Below are 22,078 nucleotides of genomic sequence, written 5' to 3'. Positions count from 1 at the left end.
GCCCACAGGAATACACAAAAAGGGGGGCGTGGTCTTGTTGCAGTCCGACAGAGAAGAGGAACAGCTGTGTTTGTGTTTGTCGCCATGTCGTTGAAACGCTGTTATTTGCATCTCAGAGTCCAATCACCTTTGTTTGGGCTTCCCAGGGACGCTGTACTTCGAGATCAATGGTTACAATTTATGTTTAACTCTGTTCCCGTTTTAGAATCCACGTGTAAAACTATGTTCAGCACATTTTGCTGAGGACAGCTTGCTAAATCTCAATCAGTTTAAGGCTGGATTCGCACAAAGATTATTCCTGAAATATGGGCCAGTTCCCTCTTTGTCTGGAGAAGGCGTTGTTTATGGACCACAACTGGTAAGTGTATTTTATTATTTAAGTTGGTGCGTTTAACAGTTTCTGTAACTTACTACACAAAGGGCAACGCTGTTTAGCTTTGTTAACTAGATGTTAGGGCTGTGCAAAAAAAAATTTAATGTGATTTTCATGCGCATCTCGTCAGTAAAAATGCTCCTGTGATTATAAGTACATCTACAGCACATGCTCCTACCCACTTGCTTCTCAAAACTAGCCCAATCGTGTTTCCAGGAGGGCAGCGTGCACTCAGCTGCTGTCGAATCACAACACAGGAACCGCTGGCACAATCAGAACTTGTTACGTGTTTCTGAAAGAGGGGCTTTATAGAACAAGGAAGTCATCAGCCTGTTTTTATGACAGTGAAAACAGCGGTATACAGCAGTGTTGTTTTTGGCAGCCCTTTTAGTTTTAGTCTTAGTCTTTTGGACGAAAATGCTTTTTAGTTTTAGTCACATTTTAGTCACTTATAAACTTGATAGTTTTAGTCAAGTTTTAGTCAACGAAAACACAAAAAGGTTTTAGTCAAGTTTTAGTCGACGAAAACGCAAAAAGGTTTTAGTCAAGTTTTAGTCAATTTTAGTAAAAAACAAACAAGTGTTGCAATTCATAAAACAACTATTAAACATAAACTAGACTTTCTCATTGATGGAGATGCAGTGCTGCCAAGCTGTACTTCATGGTCGCATTGGGCAGAAACCTTTTATCCACACATTTCAAGTTATATTTTTTTCCATGAATTGATTCTCTTCTAAAATTTCAGCACATTGCCTATTTTCACCAGTAATCACAGTAATAAAGGAATGGTTTAAAGTTTAAACAGCAAAAAACTTTGAGCTACTACAACATTACACACAGATACATAACAGTGGAATCCAATGTTGTTTTCGTCAACGATGACAATAACAAAATGATTTTGTTGACGCACCTTTTTTTATGACGATAACGCGACGATGACTAGCTAAAAACTAAAACATGAGACGTTTTGAGTTTTCGTTGACGAGATGAGACGGAACGAAAATTATTATAAGTCTGACATTCACAATACATGTCATTTCTGCCTATTTTGGAGAAGCACCCGGCTGCAGCCTGCAGATCGAGGCGGGGCTGCACCTGGGGCGGGGTTGCATGTACTTTTAAATGCGCACTTGAGCAGCGCAGCACACTGTGACTCCATGTTGCTTTGAGCACATCATTCTGCACCCGCGATGTGCATACTGTTTTGAAGCGTTTCATATTATCACGGGTTTGTGCACTGAAAAATTATTAAAAGCCTATATTTTTATACCTAGCCTACACAATACATTTAAAATGAGCATAATTTAGCTGTATATTATTTGTGCAGTGTAGGCTATATAAATACATACACTTCTTAGCTCTTGACATTCATATATAAATATAAAATTGTGATATTTGCTGCGGGGTGAGGGCTTCGATAACTCTGCTTTCTGTTTGCATCCCTGAATGTTTCTGTCACTTTTATTAGACAGGGTTGTATGATGTTTGTGTTTACAAAAATATGCATCTTGTTGTTGCACTGGCAGACAAGTTGAAGCACAAGTTGTAGAGCATAAGTATGTGTTTCTCAATAGCTTATATTTTGGGCACGTTGTTCATTGCACTTTAGCAATTTCTCAAATAAAGCCACAATTGCCAAAGTAAGAATGTTTTTATTCCTGGCTTTTTTGAAGTAAACTCGAAACATGAACACATGTTATATTGCACACTGTTAACACAATCAAAGCTTCAAAAAAGCACGAAAAACGGGACTTTTAATTCTGTATATAGCAACTCCACTGTACATTCTGTAAATCATAGCTTCACTTACTCTGCACTTTTATGTATATAAAACACTATATTCTTGCACTTCTGTTTAGATGCTGACTGCATTTCATTAGCTCTGTACTTGTACTCTGCATAATGACAAAGTTGAATCTAATCTAATCTAATATAATTTGCTGGAAAGATCCCAAACTTCATCTGAGGGTTGTATCTCTGCAAAGCTTATTTAAGACATATTTGCACCAAACTTTGTATGCACCATTGTAGCTGAACTTTGTCCGCCATTTTGATTTATGTTGAAAACCTACTTTTTCAAACTCCTCCTCAACCGTTTGTCCGGTTTCACCAAAATGGTGTCAGATGATCTTCAGACTGTGCTGACAAAAAGTTATAGATTTTGTGTCAATAGACAAAACTGTTTTCGCATACCACAGTGACAAATTTGAGGCATGATGCCAAAATGACACTTAAGGCTGTGTCTCTGCAATGCTTTGGCATATTGACACCAAACCAGGGTTTCTGCAGGGTTTAATCAGTCAAATGTAAGACTTTTTAAGACCTTTTTATGACTATAAGGATTTTAATTTATGACCTACACGAAATACGATAAAATACCATTAATATTCCTTTCAAAAGTCTTTTTTTATTATTGAATTTCATTGAAAGTAACACGTTTTATTATTTAAAGAGTTATTCTACTATTTCTTAAGATTAAGAAACTGAAGCCTTCACCTTCTTTTTCTTGAGTATCAAGAACACAGGAACACTTAACAATTGTAACATTGTAAAATAACATTGTAAATTAACAATTATTTTATGGCATTACTTTCCAAAATAACAAGTGTTATTGGTGTTTGGTCACAGTATTCAACACCCACAGGCAGGGCCGTAGCTGGGGTTTGCGGGGCCCCGCTGAAGGTTGTACCAGTGGGCCCTGTTTGAAATTGTTTAATTTGTATGTTCGTTCATTATTTATTTATTTTTGCTATTTACACAATGTTTAAGTTTGTAGGTGCCCAGGTACAGAAACTGAATAGGTAAATTTAAAACATAACTGGATAGTCTTCAATGTAAAAATTAAATATGCAAACCAAACTTTATTCAGACACCTTGAACATTTCTCACATTATTACAGTTTATTTGCCATTGCTTCTATAATGGTTATAAAATATGACAAGAATATAGAGTTAAACTCTGTCAGAACAAATTCGTCTTGATAATGTCATAACTTTGATAGAAATGTATTTAATAGATTACAATCAACAAAACTACAGACAACTGTTATTATGACAATATTTACACTACCATCAATACTTTGTTGACCAATTACCAAGCAATATTTCATTTAGTTCGGACTGTGGTGTGAAAGATTTCCATCTCATTATGCCGCTGGTTTAGGTTATATATATATAACTTATTTGTAAATAGTGCAGACACTGTCTAAGTGTCTACACCAGACACAAGAGTTTTTGTGCATGCCCCGCTTCGCTAAAAGTGTTTCAGACTACAGTGTGAAATCATCTGAACTCAGTGTCAGTACATTTGGTCATAAAATGAGGCATCAGTTTACTGATGGGGATCGTGTCCAGTGTAGACATCATCATTGGTTTCTGTCTTTTGTTGGATCGCGCCACTCATGTCCGTGTGGACCTGATGCTCGTTTTTTTAATGAGTTATGTTACAGCCCTTGTTGTTTTTAATGTTGTTATTAAAAATCTGTATTGACTGCATGCTCATATCATCATATTATTTACTGCCATGCAACCTACAAAAGTTAAGCTTGGCGAGCCGAGCAACGAGAATTGCTGCAGATTGCTTTTTGGTGGATATGATGTGCTTGTGCTGCCGTGGTAGTCTTCATTTCACAGGGTGAAACATCTCTCACTTGGCAGCAGAGTATGTGAGTGGAGCGGAGCAGCAACAATTTCCCCTCCGCGCTCAAAGCATTTATTAATCACCCCGCACTCACTGATACCAGTTGCTCCGCCTTCACTTCGTAGCCAAAGCAATTCAGTATGTTTGAAATGTTATGTTCATAACGTAGCCTATATAAAAAATAACAATAATAAAATAACAGTAGAGTTTCAAAGTGGCTTAGGCTATTGTGTGTAAACTTTTTTTCCCTACCACATGCCAAACTAATAACATTGTCAGCATTAAATCTATAATTCCTGCTTTCTTGCTGTGCAAATTTTGTTTGTGATGAAAATAACAGTATATTTTCGTCAGTTATTTTATCTAAAAAGATCAATGAATTTCTTACAGATTTCAAAATCAGATACTGATAATGTAGTAGCTCTGTAAGATTACATTTGTTTGAATGGATTATTGTGAAAGTGCTTGTGAATGTGCTGTATCATTTAAATCATGCTTTCACCCGAAAATAATCAGTAAAAGAAAGACAAACTCCTTGAGAACTAGCTTAAACATCCTGTTTGACTATTGCAGTCATTAAAACCTTCTGATCAAGCCATAGCTAAATAGGTTTAACTTGAATTCTTACTGAATATGCAGTTATATTATGGGCTGTCGACATGAATTGTACTCGTGATGGAGGCTCTTGGAGCGAGTGAAAACCGTGACGCTCAGACATTTAAAAAAAACTGTGGCAGACCCGCGAGGGAGGGTTGAACCCACTAGGAACTACGGGAGCCCTGAGTGGAGCGTCGGTGGATGTTATAAAGAAAACCGATTTTCTTTCAAACAAGCCGATGTAAATTACACATTTGAATTAATTCGATAAAATCAATTTATCGCCCAGCCCTACTTGTTCATATCTTAAAAAGGTTAAAATGTCAGTGCATGTTAAATAGCCTAAAATTAACTTTTGTTAACAATATCCTCTTACGTTTTGAAATTAACTAACTGTAAATGTATAAATGTTTTTTAAAGATGTTACATTGTTATATCAATGTTATTGTTGTTTTACTTCCTCCTTTTATCTCATTTTACAATTACATTCAGTCCGCAATCTGTTCCTTTGCGCCACCTGGTGGTAGTTTAGCGCAGCAGTTCTCAATTCCAGTCCTCACGCCCCAATGCTCTGCACATTTTGTACATTTATCTTATTGCTTCAGACATTTGCTCTATTTGAAACAAGTGCCCTGCAAAGTGGACATCGCAGGATATTCCGCCATGATTCCATTTTGAAGCGAATGTACATGTTCCATTCAAAGTGCACTGAAGTTTGTGAGACGTGAATTTAAATTGTATTGATTTACAGAGGTATATGATGTCATTCTTGTCCGTGTGTGCAGACGGATGTTGTGCAACACAAATCCGTGAATGAATCATTTTATGATATTGTGCTTTTTCTTCAACACCCTCAAATGTTTTATGGTACAACACACTTTAAGCTAAGAAATAAGGCTTAGAACTATGTCTCTAGCAACTTTTAATGTATTAGAAATCTTCATATAGCCTTAGCCTTTCTAAAATGATACAATATTTATTCTCTTTAGCTTTTGTGAGATCTACTCAACTTCAGCACATGCATGGGTTAACTGTATGTGTAACAGTTCAAGCTATTTCTGTTTTTAATAGAGTTTCTTTAGAAGGCTTAGAAGGCTTAATTGTGTTTTGAGACAGTTTTATTCCCCACCATGCAAATAAGTGACTCTCTGACTATTAGGCCACGACTTCCCTCTGATGTCATCTGCTGCCATCAACTGCCATCTGAACCTGGTTGGGCACAAAATAATCTTCCAAACAGATTCTGTGGTTCGACTGATATATGAACACCCCACAGACCAAGAACTTCTAAACAAACAAACATGATGTGATGTCACAAGACACAACCCTAAAAAGTAAAACGGACTAAATGTTCAAGATTGGCAATTTCTCAAAATGCGTTCTTAAGCGGTCTTGGGTCCTTGTGTTCTCGCTTTACGTCATTATTAACTGTCGAAGTTCAATTTCAATACTCAACAACGCAAATATAAAGGACGCATGAAAGTGCCAAGTTGTGTTCTTGATATCGAGGATGCATCAAATACAGACTTTAGAAAATCGAACCATTAGAAATCCCAGAAGATGCTGTGGGCAGACGACGTACGGAAGCTTGTAAGCTTTAATACTTCTTACTGCAAGCCTGTAAATACGCGATGGCTCATGAAAGTAAACATTGTAATTTAGTTTTGCATAATTGTAATAAAGTGATTAAGCCTGTCAACAATTCGGCAATTGCTTCCGTGTCGCTAGATTTTGCCCCTTTCACACAGCCAGTGATTAACCGGAATATGTACGTGCGTTCATACACAACCCGTAAAGGTCCTGTAATGACAGGTGAAATCAGGATGTGACATGTAATGTACGAGTCAAAGACGCTAGGCACATTAACTTTTCCTTAAGCTGGCGAACAATCTCAGCTTCAGCGCGGATAGTGAGGAACTAACTGATCTCTGCTTCATTACAGTTTGCACATATTTTTTTCTGTCTGCCTTCTGCGTTAATCTACCTTCCGAACACCCGGTAAAAGAGTCGCACGATAACATGCATCATCACTACATCACAGCATTGGTTCTGGCTTTTGTTCACATAGAGCCCGTTCCGTGACTAAATCCGCCAATGTTACTAGGTCCCCAATCCCGGATCGATTCGAATCAATCGGACAATCCGGCAATTATTCAGGACCAACATGCAGTGTGAAAGGGGCTCAAGACTTCAGTCTGGATGCCCATTTAACATCTAATGTCGCATTGCCACTGCATGGTGCACTGTGTTTAGTACCTTGTACTTTTTTTAATACCACCTCGTTTGCGGTTCCAAGTGAACTGTACAGTTAACAAAACATGATGTGTAAACTCTGCTGATCACTGATTGGTTGGTTTCGTTGTCTGTTGAGGAAGTACAGACGTTCCTCTCGTTGATAGCACAAACTTATGCAAAAGTTTTTCACAAGTCGAGGCAGTGGAGGCAGCACAACAAAAATAACGTGAAAAATCCAGCCCACTCTAAATCGGTACTAAACTGCAGTGGTAACGCAAACCGACACGAGTTGAGCTGTGACGTACTGTACTGAGCCATACTGAGCTGAATCGTACCACACAGTGGAAAAAGTTAATGCAAATATCGATCATTCAAATTTCACTGATCAGTGGTTTTAAAGGGGTCATATGATACTGCTAAAAATAACATTATTTTGTGTATTTGGTGTACTGAAATGTGTTTACATGGTTTAAGGTTTAAAAAAAACACAATTTTTCACATACTGTACATTATTGCTTCTCCTCTATGCCCCGACTTTCTGAAATGCGTAGATTTTTACTAACCACATCAGTCTGAAAAGCAAGGTGTGCTCTGATTGGCCAGCTTTTCAGTGCATTGTGATTGTTTGAATACCTCAAACGGGTTACTAAAATGTTACACCCCTTAACATAATGCAATGCCGTTTCCCGGTGTTCTAACAAATAATGCTACAAATCAGATTATGCTACCAACACTTTATTTATCCTACTTTGAGGGTAGGTTTAGGGTTGAAGTCAGCAGTTCTCAATTCCAGTCTTCACACCCCACTGACTCTGTATGTTTCTCTTATGGCTTCAAACATTTGTTCTATTCGAACGTAAATTCCCTGCGAGGGTGGACATCACAGGATATGTATCATTGCAATGATTTCAGTTCAAAGCAAACGTAAATGTACCTATAAAAAGGCCACTGAAGTGTGCGAGACGTGAATTTAAATTGTATTTATTTACAGATGTATATGTCGTCACATTTGTCAGTTTGTGAAGACAAGTAAACTTCAACAGATTTCTCCTGCTCAGGGAGTAGAGAGCAGTGAACACTGTGTAGGGACCAATGGGAACACAGTTCCATCTCGTTCCACAATGCCATGCCGTGTAAACATAAAACCATGTCATCATTTGTGATCGGAGAAATGACAACAAGCACTACTCTCTACACTGCTCAAAACTTCACGTTTGAGTCATCAGTGGCAAATCCTTTGAATTTGAAAACGTACTTATAGCCTATGAGTCATGATAGCCGGCATTGCAGTCTACTATCCCAGGATCAGGAAACTAGTCCTCCATAAAATGCACTCCACACATCTGAATATTTGGGTTAAACTGTTATGGATCAGGGCTTGTATATACAACTTAACCACTGATTTCTAGCAGTGTCCTGTTTTGAAGGCCAAACAATGTATTTTCGCTTCCGCAACAAAACACAACCTTTTCACAACATGGCGGCAAAAGATGCTGGACTTTGTATTAGCATGTAATTTTAAGAAGTGCAACCTTTCAGTTGTATTGTTGTTTGGGTGTGGTTTATTTTGCCTGTGTTCCAGCAAAATAAACCAGTTTCCACTTGACATGGACAGTTTCACCCCAAACTGTGCAAAATGATGACACCATTAATTAAATGGCTAAATAATTACAATTTCTTTAGTTACACACCTAAATCAAGGACACCACCATAGGTCCTAATTATTTTAGGCTTTATATTTTTCTATGAATCTGATGCACCAGTGACAATACAATCACTGTTTTGTGTTATCTTTTTTTTTTTTTTTTACATACATTTTTTACATAACTTTTATTTAATTTTACCTCTAGTGAGAACGTGTTTGTGTTACACAAGGCTACAGCAGGGAGGACAGCTCTTACCCTTGGCTGCCAGTTCTCATACTGTTTCTGTAGATTGGACCCTATCGTCTCCAGGGCTTTCTGTGGACTCATGGACAGAGGGTCTAGAAAATAAAGAAAGATAGATATAATACACTTTATCACACTATTATGTTATTACATATTATTATAGAGTATACTATACATTAACACAATATTATTTTATAGACAATGCCAGATTATGTAAATTTAATCAAAAGAGACTTCCAGAAGTACAAAAGCCATCCTTAGATTAAAGCCTGATATAAACAAACAAAACATCAATTCTGTATGAATTTTTAAACATATACCTGCACTGCATAAACATCAAACTACTGAAATACATAAGAGATGTTGATCATGTTTCCTCTAAGGCAAGGATTCATTTAATTGGTTTATTATAAATCATAAAAGAAAGCCAATGTGTATTTAATCAAACTGACTTAAACAAAAATCAGTGCAGACTATAATGTAAAAATGTATTCATCACCATACTTCCAACACATTGCTTGCTTCAGATTTGTTCAGTATGTCCTTCTTTATTACACAATATCATGTACGGTACATGAAACAACCGTTAATCCACTTTACCATACCACATGACTGCAACAGATATTTATGGAATAAAGAATGTTTTACATTTTAAGTTCATATAATCTCTGAACATGTAAATGAAGGAAGTTACACAATTTCTGGATGGATTTGTGGATAAATGGAAGAACTCACCTATCCAACACTCTAGTCTTGCACAAGGTGATGTCTTGACTACATCAGGAGGGTCCACTCCAACATTGAGACATAAAACTAGAGCCACACTCACTGTTTTCATCTAGAGCAACAAATAGGGGAAAAAAGATAACTCTTATCAATTTAAATGACGCTGAAATGTGCTGAGATAAAGAAAGCAATTATTCATAACATTCATTCTAAAAACAGAAATAGTTTATTTAAAGCATTTAAAGAACTTCATTAGCATTTCATTAGATTCGTAATGAAAAGTTTTTGTAAACATGAAACAAAGTTTCCCTGCATTTTTCTCCAAAATAAAAACTCCAGAGTTAAAAGCTTGTGAGGAAATTAAAATGCAAGTTATTGCTGCAATTTTACTATTGTAAAGTGTAATATTTTTTTTCCTTTTTCTTTTACAGTGCATTTACAGTAAATTACCCAATTCCTATTTGCATGTAAATGCAATAATATATTTCTGTCTTAGAGTTAATGATAATATAAAACTGTTATTATTATTATTAATAATAATAATAATAGTTTGAGCTTCCTACAAATGCCGGTGTGAATGTAATGTTGACCAAGTTACTATGAAAAGAGGTTTAAAGATACAATTTGTAAGATATTTGCAGTAAAATATCCAAAAACCACTAGAAAGTGAAAGTGAACATTCAGCCAAGTATGGTGACCCATACTCAGAATTCGTGCTCTGCATTTAACCTATCCGAAGTGCACACACACAGAGCAGTGAACACACACACACACACACACACACCGTGAACACACACCCGGAGCAGTGGGCAGCCATTTATGCTGCGGCGCCCGGGGAGTAGTTGGGGGTTCGATGCCTTGCTCAAGGGCACCTAATTCGTGGTATTGAAGTTGGAGAGAGAACTGTACATGCACTCCCCCCACCTACAATTCCTGCCGGCCCGAGACTCGAACTCACAACCTTTCGTTTGCGAGTCCGAGTCGCTAACCGTTAGGCCACGATATCATAAGTTTTCAACTACTTGTATTCCCAATTCCAAATTCCCATTCCAAAAAGTGACACGGGCTAGTGCAGTTGCCTGTCAATGATGTAAGTTCTTCTTCTTCTTCTTCTTCGTTTTATGGCAGATTGCAACCATATCTTATCTGGTGCATACCGACACCTATTGTATTGGAGTATGTAGCATGGATATGAATCTAATGACGTTAGTTACCCTTTATTACCGCCTTTTCTGATATAGAAACCAAATGACAACAGTGTCATGGACAACAGCGGAAGTAGCTTCGTGACAAACTTCACCTAGAAAAAGATGCCGATCTCGCTTGAGTTTTACTCGACAGGTGAGTTGTTTTAGTTCGTATCTTTACAGAAAATGAATGCTATTATAACGATCAACAAGATTAGTATTATGGGGCATACATGCCAAAAGCGGGGGACCGCGTCTCTAGACCCGCGCAAGGACGCGTCTGATCCATAGTCTGATCGCGTCTTTGCATTGACTTTGTATGTAATCTACTCGCGCAAATCGTTGATCTCGCGTTTATGTTTCCGTCTGATTTGATGGCCGTCAGCGGTTGGGTAGAAGACAACAAATCCCATCATTCCACGCTCCTTCTTAGCGTCATCAAACCACGTTATTGTTATTGTTTTGATAGTGCGCCCTCTCGTGGCAGGTCCTAAAACCTGTACCTTTAAGAACACTTCAATACAAGGACCATTTTTAATAATCCGTTCAATTTGGTCATGGAGAAGGGGTTCGTCGGAGCTGCTAATTTTTGTCTCAAGTTGCACCTAATAGATGCATTTAAAATGTATAATTTTTTCTTTCAGTGTACCATTTCCCTGGACTCTCACGAGCAGTTGTGTAGTCAAGATTCTCATCAAATATGGACTTAAATTTAGTTCTGTTCCTGAGACAAAGCTACTACATGGCTTTAAAGATCTGAAATATAGCATACAAGTTGCACTGGGCTAGTTTTATGTTGCTTTCTGTAATTTCTTTTAAATTTACAGTTGCTGTCATGCACGTCTAAAATGACTTGAGGGTGAGCCAAAAAAAAAAAAAATGATTTAGTAAGTAAGCATCTCTTAAAAACATTCATGTCGTACATTATGTTTCTTGTTGCTGTGTAATAAATTACCACAACTAAGTAGATGGCACATAGTAGGGATGTGTCATATCATACACTCATCTAAAGGATTATTAGGGACACCAAACTAATACTGTGTTTGACCCCCTTTCGCCTTCAGAACTGCCATAATTCTACGTGGCATTGATTCAACAAGGTGCTGAAAGCATTCTTTAGAAATGTTGGTCCATATTGATAGGATAGCATCTTGCAGTTGATGTAGATTTGTGGGATGCACATCCAGTACATGGTGGTCATAAGGGGCCTAAAGTGTGCCAAGAAAACATCCTCCACACCATTACACCACCACCACCAGCCTGCACAGTGGTAACAAGGCATGATGGATCCATGTTCTCATTCTGTTTATGCCAAATTCTGACTCTACCATCTGAATGTCTCAACAGAAATCGAGACTCATCAGACCAGGCAACATTTTTCCAGTCTTCAACTGTCCAATTTTGGTGAGCTTGTGCAAATTGTGGCCTTTTTTTCCTATTTGTAGTGGAGATAAGTGGTACCCGGTGCAGTCTTCTGCTGTTGTAGCCCATCTGCCTCAAGGCTGTGCATGTTGTGGCTTCACAAATTCTTTGCTGCATACCTCGGTTGTAACGAGTGGTTATTCCAGTCAAAGTTGCTCTTCTATCAGCTTGAATCAGTCGTCCCATTCCCCTCTGACCTCTAGCATCAACAAGGCATTTTCTCCCACAGGACTGCCGCATAATGGATGTTTTTTCATTCTTTGTTCATTGTAACCATTCTTTGTAAACCCTAGTAATGGTTGTGCTTGAAAATCCCAGAAACTGAGCAGATTGTGAAATACTTAGACCGGCCCGTCTGGCACCAACAACCATGCCACACTCAAAATTGCTTAAATCACCTTTCTTTCCCATTCTGACATTCAGTTTGGAGTTCAGGAGATTGTCTTGACCAGGACCACACCCCTAAATGCATTGAAGCAACGGCCATGTGGTTGGTTGATTAGATAGTTGCATTAATGAGAAATTGAACAGGTGTTCCTAATAAACCTTAAGGTGAGTGTAGTCCACAATAATACCAGAATACATTTTTACATTATAAAAAAAAAAAGTGTTATATCAAGATATCAATGATATAGCGACGCAATGTCGTTTGGTGGATATACATTTCCTAGCATGCACAACAATGCCACAAACCCAAGACTGATCGGTGTATGACAACAAAGTATTGCGAGAGGGGTTCTAGAGCAGGGGTTTTCAAACTGTGGATCGCAACCCACTTGTGGGCCACAGAATGGAACAAGGTGGGTCGCACAAAGTCACTTGGCTGCAGCTAAATTTGCGTTTCAATGACACACACTCACACAGCTCAGTCTAGGGCTCCACGAATGTGATGAGTGAGGCAGGGCCGAGAGCCGTCGAAACGGAGCGAGGCCAGTAGAGTAATTGAAAATGAGCGACACATGAGCGACACTTCCCGAAGGACTCATCGAGGCGGTGGGCTGGAGTGAGTTCGTCCGTCCCCGGCAACTCACTCCAGCCCACCGCCTCCAGCATCCTCGGCGGCACATCTTTGGCAGGGATCTTCGGCAGCGCATCCCTCCTCCCTCCTGGGCTTCGGCACGGGTGTAACATATTAAAAACTTCACAATCACAGGAAGGAGGAGGCGGGAACTAGGAACCCACTCGTCACAACGATATAGCCCACCAACATTGATAACGAACTACAATATCCTTAGTGTGATTTTCGAATTGCAATTAAGTCCGCGTTCGTTGCGTGTTTTGAAGCACGGGTGCGCACGAGCTGTGATAACAGTGAAGGTCTTAGAGCAATGTCATTAAAATATTAAATCGGTCCGCATTATTAAAAGAAAAAACTTGCTCACTTCAATACACCATATTCTGGATTCCATTGCATACACCAGAAAATTCAAATGTTACGAAAACGGTTTCAGGTAGGCCATGTTCATTCATTTCTATCGTCTGTTTGAACTCTGCATTTATTTCGTTCGGGAAACAGTTTGTAAAAAACATTTCACTTGTACAGGGTGAGCAGGGCACAAATGCAGGATTAATTGTAACACTACAAGATTGAAACATTTTCACATAACAAAATGTACAAAAGTTCGCAATATTTCTTTTGAAGATATTGCTGAACATTTAACCATTGCAAAAATAAATTTCTGCCTGAACTAAATGTCATCCAGTTTTTTTTTTTTTTTTTTTTTATTTAAAACAAGACACATCTGTTAATTATAATTTTTTACCTATTTCACAATAATTTTAATCTCCAAACTGTTTTAGATAGTTCTGCTTTGCTTATGCTTTTCTAAAAAAGTGTTGGATTGTGCTCGGTTCTCGTCGACACACATGGAAGGATCATGAATGCATTTTCTGCAAAAAAAACAAAGCAGCGCAGATTACAGTTCACCGGAGTGAGCCTGTTTCACGTTTTTATGGACACTACATATCTTAACGTCTGTAAACAAAAATTCAAACTTAAATATTAGTAGTGAAAAATTTCAGGTGTACTCTAAAATAAAATGGTTATTTTTCTTAAACTCTTAATTTCGTTCATCAAAACTTTAAATAAGATTAGGCTTAATGTCAACTGTTTTTTTTTTTTTTTTTTTGGTGGGTCGTGAAATTGATTTCACTTGTCTAGGTGGGTCGTGGAATGGAAAAGTTTGGGAAACACTGTTCTAGAGCATATTTGACTGCAAACTCTTACCTTCAAAAATAGGCGAGGTGCATATATTTAGTAAAGCGGCGTGGAGAGAGGGAAGGGAGCCGACTGTCTGAGGCCAGCGTAAAAAGATGGCCTGCGCCAAAGCTTACAATTGCACGTGTTTTAAGCTTTGCCAATTTAAACATTCAAAACAGTTTAAAGCATTCAAACAGAAGGCATAGGATGTAACGGTGGCATACCCTAGTGACCTTTTGGAAACAGTATCTATTTCATAGTTCGGGTGCCAGACAGGATTTTGGCCTGTCACCAAATAAATTTCAAAATACCGTGATAACCCAGGGAGATTTTTAAAACCACAGTTACACAAAAACTAGATGGATTGCTTGTACGTTAGATGATAGAAGACAAACAACAACTTGCAGTTTGAAAGAATTCATTATTTTTTCCCCTCTTTATACACAATTACGGAAACAAAACACAACCCCATAAAAACACAGGGGGGAAGAAAAAATAAAAATAAAATAAAATAAATAGATAGATAGAAAAACAACAATTGTAAACAAGGTTTTCATACAAGCATAACTAAATGAACTGAGTAGATATCAAAGAAAACAAGATCAGCAGATCCGAGGCATTCTCTTCTAAAGAAAACACTCATCAGCGATCCAGAAAAATAAATAAAAAAACAGGATTAGTATATTTTTTCCCTCTTGACCAACCAAAGTCATAGTTATACTGAAAGGGAAATTAAAATGAAGGTCAGTAATATAAATCGGTCACTTAGAGCGACTCGCGAATATGTGGGTGAAGTGTGTTCAATTAGATGCATTAGTGTGTGAGTGAGTGTAAAATATCGCTGACCATGTCTAGCAGGGAAAAGTTCCTTAGGAGGCAGTGTTTTCTCCGGATTAGCAAAACCCGATGGAATGACGATCTTGTGAATTCCTTCAGCAGTTCCTAACACTTTCTGCAGCCTGGTGAATCTATAGTTCAGTTCTCACCCTGACCAAATACAGCGTGCATCTCACTCCCGCCGATCAACTCCTAAGGTAAGAATCGTATCCATTGTGTGGTTTGCTCACCTGCCACTTAGAGTTCGGGTTTACCATTTCCCCCCTTTTTTTCCAGCCATTCTTCATTTTTATAATTTCCACTTAATTGTTTAACATCCCGATATGGGCACGGAAGGGGCGGATTTTCTTTACACCGCCACAAGGAAAACTCGTTCGGTGCTCACATGGAGAGCTGTCAAAATGAGCTCTTTTTTGCTTCCTCCTATGCCTGAATTAACTAATGCCGGTTTCCACGACTGGAAATTTACCCAGGAACTAGGGGACTTTGGGCTGGTACTTTGTGTGTTTTTACCGGAGGAACCAGGATCTAAATAAAGTTCCAGGTAAAAAAAATTAACCCTCAGAAAGTCCCCGCTGGCAAGGTAGTATTTTTTCCAAGTTTTGGAACTTTCAGGGTGGGACTTGGGCGTTAAACATGCTGATTGGTTGAGTTCAAGCAGCATTGTGATTTCAACCATCATTTATTCAGATAATTTTCCAAATATTACTGTTATCATTTCATTAAATGTAATTTTATAAGTATTTCAGGCGAGAATGTAGCCATTTAAATTATTTCGGAGATGATCATCTCCACACGATCAGAAGGAGCTCAGTGCTTACACAGATGAGAGCAGTCTCAACTCGGCTAGCCCATCTTACATTTGCCACTGGCTCTCATGTCTCTTTAGTGGTTAAACATAAAATATAATTTGTTTTGGCTAAATTAAACAGGTAATATGTTCTTTATTCAATTAATCTATTAATATGTTAAAATGAAAATAAAAAAAGGCAATATTGTTTGATATTTTGTTTCATTGTAAGGTAGGCAATATAGGACTGCACATTTCCTTGAACTACATTTCTGCAGCTATTAATACGGTTTAAATAAAAACGGAATTTTCATTTTTGGGTGAACCATCCCTTTAACTGCCTGCTCTGCCTATAGTATGCATTGTTTGATAAACAGCTGTTATACTAAATTCTGCTGAGCTGAAATTTAGTGAAGCCCCGTATTGTGATATGTATTGTATCATGACATTTATATCAGGATACATATCGTATCGTGACTTTGCTGACAATGGACAGCCCAGTGAAATGCCAAAAGAAAACTTATTTTTAAAAATTCTCAATAATTGTGATTAATATCGTTCAGTGAAAAACTAAATTTCACACTAGTGTCATCATTAAACTGAAAGACAGTATCACTGTATATATACAAATTTTTGTCTCTTATTTACATTTCAGATAAATGAGTAATGTTTAGTAGATGTATTAAACTTCATAAATAATTATATTTTAATGAGTATTTGTGTGTGTGCAATATTGATTTATTTTAGATGCCCATGAACAGAGCGAGTTGCCAAAAAGTCGGACGGTTTTTGGTCTTTTTCCGGGCCGATTTTTCCAGAAGTGCGCTCGCGTGCACAGACTACATTGTAATCGTTCGCTATGTCATTTGTGTGGAAGAGAATTTTGAAATCTGTGCGCAGGACACAGGCAGCCGATCAGTACTGGAAATACAGAGTTTCATGTCTGAGGCACAGATAGCAGGAAGCGAACAGCCGTTGGTGTACTGGCGCACAAATAAGAGCCTTTCCTGCGCGCACTGAAGCTGCGCGAGCGTATACTGTACCGGTTCGCGCCCCAAACACGAGTAGACCGTGAAAAGATGTTCAGCTCAACTTCTCACGTGTTGGATGAGAAACGAAATGGACTAAACTGTGACAAAACTGAAATGTTTTTTTTTTTTTATTTATTTATTAGAACTTGCATACACGTTTGAAAAGCAAGAAATAAACGTCAGTTCTGCATTAGGATGATTATTTTTATTTTACCTTAAAATTACATAGACTTAATTTGATTTAAAAATCACCTGCTGTAGCACACTGAAAAAAAAAGTGTTTCATTCATCCAATTAAAACATTTTAGGGTAATGATTCACATCTATATTTTTTTACTTGAGACAATAAGTTATTTATTTTTCATTGGCTCAAGTAAAAAACAAATTTTTTGGAATGTATGAAACACTTTGCATTTTTGTTTTATTCGCACCAACATTATTTGATTTTAACATTTTGGAAAATGTATTTATATAGCATACTTTTATTTAGTCTCACTGGTAAAGACATTTTTTTATTTAAAACCAAATGTAAAAACTAAAATACTGAATGCTGATTAAGAAACATCTCATTGAATGTGTGTTGATTGTGTTGTTTGGATTGTAGAACTATGCAGTTATTGCCTTTAATTTCACATGGTTACAGTTAATCTTTTATTTAAGGCCAGTTCTCTGTAGTTTCAACCCAATTCAAAAACAAAAGCTAAATGCTGATGTCTGTCCCATCTATGTTTGTATTGAATGTACTGTAGGCTACTTACTGTGCAGTTACTGCTGTTAAATTAAGATGATTACAGTTATTGTTTTCAATAGCCAAAAGCAAGTTTGGCCTATTAAATACCAAATATCTTGTTTATGCACACTTTCCTTCTTTCTTGTTTGTTGAAAAAAAAAAAAAATCGGAAATCGGTATCGGAAACGGCCAGTTTGCTTATAAAAAAATCGGTATCGGAATCGGCCATGAAAAATCATGATCGGTGCATCCCTAAGCATGAGGTGTACTGTCAGACTGAAGTAAACATGGAGGCCACTGAAGTAAGCATTTACATGTTAATTTATGAGCTGACTTCCAGCGGAAGCCAGAAAATTCTTGAGCAGGCGATAAGGAGGATGAAGTTGAGAAGAAGAGAGCAAAGTTGTTAAATATTTATGGATTTCTTTTTTTTTATTTGGGCTGAATCTAAACTCTGCAGGGCCCTGGCCCTCCAGGAACTGAGTTTCACACTCCTGATCCAGAGTGACACAAAAAAAACACATTTATTCTGTTTTGACTGTTCAGACTGCAGTTGAATTGCAAAACAGAGCAATTTCACTATTCACAATGCATTAAATATTGGAAGAAATTCCTAAATAATAAATTAGGGTGGGGGTTTAAAGAATCTATCTCTGAGGGGAACTGTCTTCAGAAAAGTTTAGATGCCATTTTCTTTTCATCTTGTAACACATATAATGTAAATAATGCATATTAATGTAGTAATTAAATGCACAGCACTGCTTCTTTACATCAGTAATCAAGGAAATGTTGTTTTGCTGATATTCCATAAGTGCCGTCATAAAACTTCAAGTTGCAGTCAGAGAGTGAATTTGCATTCGCATTCAGTCCATCTTCTGTTTCTGTTTCAGGCAGATATGTTTTATGTAGCATAATTTCATAAAGCTAAGGTCAAGACAATTTTGCTTTAAATTTTAAAATTATACAATCTTATTTACATAAAAAAACTGCTTATACTATATGCAGCATGTTTGTTTGGATCGTGATTAAAATTCAGTGGATCTGCAACTGTTTCATGCAGTCTGATTCATATAAAGGCATAGTCAGGGAAGAACCGTGATAAACCATGAAGCTGCCAGAATCCTAAAAAATAACTTGATACAGATTTTTGATCTCAATGCCCAGCACTAACTTAAAATAAACCACGAGGGAACCACTTGTCATTAATGCTCAAGTAGCATTTTGCCTATACATATGCTGGCAACATTTATTACCCACTAACTGCTCTATTATTATACATTTTTGTTTGTATATGCTGTAAATTATAGTTCTTAGAAAGAAAAATTGGAATCTGAAAAATTTGGTATCGGCAGATCACACTTACAAAAAATCTCAAATCGGAATCGGACAAGAAAAGTGCAATCTGTGCAACTCTACAGCAAACCCCTAACAACGAAGGGTTAGCGAATAACCAGCGCTTTCTTTCACCCTCAATACCACGACTGAAGTGAGACCATTGAGCAAGGCACCGAACCACCAACTGCTCCCCGGGCACCGCAGCAATATGGCTGCCCAGTGCTCCAGGTGTGTGTGTGCACAAATTCCGAGTATGGGTCTCCATAATTGCACACATCACTCACTTTTACATAAAGAAGAGGCCCCATCAGAACCAAAAAGATCAGATTCCATGTGGTTTGTGCAGTTAACACCATCATGAAACAAGGATCTGAACTAAAACAAAGGGCAATGGTTAGGAACTCGCGAACGAAATCCAAAGGTTGTGAGTTTGAGTCTCAGGCCAGCAGGAATTGTAGATGGGGGGAGTGAATGTACAGCGCTCTCTCCACCTTCAATACCATGACTGAGGTGCCCTTGTGCAAGTCACCGAACCCTCAACTGCTCCTCGGGCGCATAAATGGCTGCCCACTGCTCCGGGTGTGTATTCACTGTTGTGTGTGTGCATTTTGAATGGGTTAAATGCAGCACACAAATTCCGAGTATGGGTCACTATACTTGGCTGTATCTCACTTCACTTCACTTCATATTTATCATTATATTGAAAATGATACACCATTCTTATTCTGACCTGTAGCAATCCAACATGTCAACTTCTGGGTCAACCAATGATGTGAGTCTTGGTAGGACTTGATGGACAATGCCAAACTTTATTAGCAGATGTAATAGCTTTTTTTTGGTATTTAGTTTGGTGCCAGATGTGTTGCAATAATTATGCCACATAGATTTATAAATAATGGTGAACTGGGTGTATGGTCTTCTTCCGTCCCCATATGCAAACACTCAAACATGGAAATAAACTTCCTGTACAGATGAAGGTAATGAGCCCCTGTTGTTAGGGGAAGGTCAGCGAGTCATGGGTACACAGCAGGGACTCCATTAACCTGATCCACCACAGCGGAAACACAAAAGTGGCATGTGTTTTTCAGTCTGTGTGCCTCCTCATGTAGGTGAACTGCTGAAAAACCTCAAGGTAGAGATGACTACTGGAAGAAAAGTAAGAACTAAGAAGTGACTAAGAAATACAGAAAGCCATGCTTTTCTTTCTTGAGGAACATTTTTGATGTCCAAAGAATGCAAGGGAATGGAAAACAAAACTGTTTGGTTACTAACATTCTTGAAGCGATCTCCTCTTGAAGTAACACCTGAGCTATATAGAAATTAGGGATCCACAGAAATTCTTGGTCGTAGCCGAAACCAAACAAAATGCACAAAAAAATTTATTTTTCTTTCAGTCGCCCACGGTTTCTTTTTCCTTGTGGTGTCCTTTGCAGGGCTATTCTGAGTAATGAGTTGACTGGCATGACCAATGGCACTTTTCCACTGCGTAGTATGACTCTGCTCGGTACGGCACGGCATCGCTCAGTTTGCATTTCCTCTGCAGTTTAATATTGTTTTACAGTGGGCAGGATTGTTTACGTGTCATTATAGTTGCTCCCTGAAAGTCGTGACTCCCTGAAAAACATGCTGCAAAAACATTTTCATTCCACGTCTCCCTATAAAGCTCTCACTGGATCTGCTCCTCTTCTTTCAACAAGAATAATGTCTGTACTTCCTCAACAGAAAAGGAAACAGCCTTTTTTTCACATGCAATGCTGTACTAAACAGTCTCTTGCTCCAGGTGCTTGTAATGATTTTTTCTCAGACAGTTTTGAATGGTTCCACACTGCTGACATGTTTATTGCATTATAAAGAGTGCACGCCACACCCTACGCTGGTGGCTATTTAATCGTGTCACAGTTTATTCAGTCTTTTGGCTTATTTGGCTCTCTTTTTTTTTTTTCTCTCTCGGCTGAATGATTTTGGTTGCCGAACATTTGGTGCATCCCTAATAGAAAGCCATTAGTTTATTTCTTGTGTGGAACATAAAATACATATTGAGAATAAAAATAAAAAACCTCAAATCAAAATTAGAATTGACTTTAAATCAAAAGTTATAATGAACAACAAATGTAGGAATTGCAGGTTAATTAAACTCTCTCTTCCTCAATCATCTTAATTAAAATCTCTTTTTCTCAATCATGTGAATGCTTTTTAGCTTTGTTTTACTTCTGGTGTCAACAGGTATTTACATTAGGGCTGTCACTTTTTATTCGATATTCAAATATGCATTCGAACATGATGTGAAATATCCGTAATCAAACTATAAATAAAATATCAGTTTTTTAAAATGTCATTTGTAGCGCATTTTTTACAGTCTATGATTAGACCGTTTGTTTTTTATTTTATTCTTTGCCATCTTATCCAGTGGAGGGCACTTTAGACATATTGTAGCATAGGCCCATGAACAAATCACGCGAATGAAAGCTAGTAGCCAGGCACATCTGTGCACTCCAGATCAAGGTGTTTCTGGCAAACAATATTAACAAATGAATTAGGCTAGGCTGCCTTACTCCTGCTGCTGTTTAAGGTGTCATGTTAATTTTTGTGCCTTTTCTGATTATTTTTATTTTTTTATTTTTTTTCATTTACCCTAATGTTGTGAGATATGCATAGTGGTTGTTTACCTGCTGTTGTAAACATTAAGTAAAAAATATAATAATTCAGATAGTCCTGTTTATGACTCACTGTTAATCAGGGCTTGAAAACGAAAAAAAAAATTCAATCTGTTCACTCAGAGCAGAATCGATATTTTAACGTTTTTAAGTTGCGTTTTGAAAGTAAAAAAAAAAAAAAAAAAAAAGTTGCAGCTCAAATTGCATTAGTAGCCCTATTACTTCCGAAATAATAAAGTCTAAAATGCCTGTAGTCTGAAGCAAAATGTTTAAAAACATTATAAAATCAGTTATTAGTTTAGGCTATAAAAACGTCAATCCCAAAAAAAAATGTATCTAAGGTGAAGCTGATGCCTACCTCTCTCATTCGGCACAAATCTAAATATTTCCATGTTCCCGACGTATCTAAAACGTTATTTAATATAAAGCATAT

The 22,078-nt window shown here is 37.5% G+C and overlaps 1 protein-coding gene across 1 annotated transcript in view; it reads right to left on the bottom strand.

Moving 5' to 3' along the window:
* LOC128015100 (regulatory-associated protein of mTOR) overlaps positions 1–22,078 on the bottom strand; it is a 144,169-nt gene that overhangs the window by 94,510 nt on the left and 27,581 nt on the right. The window contains exons 3-4 of the mRNA XM_052598797.1: positions 9,469–9,571; positions 8,746–8,828 (exon numbers count right to left, since the gene is read on the bottom strand). Coding sequence (XP_052454757.1) covers positions 8,746–8,828; positions 9,469–9,571 — 186 coding nt within the window. The remainder of the gene's footprint in view (positions 1–8,745; positions 8,829–9,468; positions 9,572–22,078) is intronic.

The sequence above is a fragment of the Carassius gibelio genome, chromosome A6 (assembly GCF_023724105.1).
Source record: "Carassius gibelio isolate Cgi1373 ecotype wild population from Czech Republic chromosome A6, carGib1.2-hapl.c, whole genome shotgun sequence".
Taxonomy (NCBI): domain Eukaryota; kingdom Metazoa; phylum Chordata; class Actinopteri; order Cypriniformes; family Cyprinidae; genus Carassius; species Carassius gibelio.
Note: the sequence above shows the minus strand (reverse complement) of the source record. Positions and strands in the feature narration are given on the sequence as shown.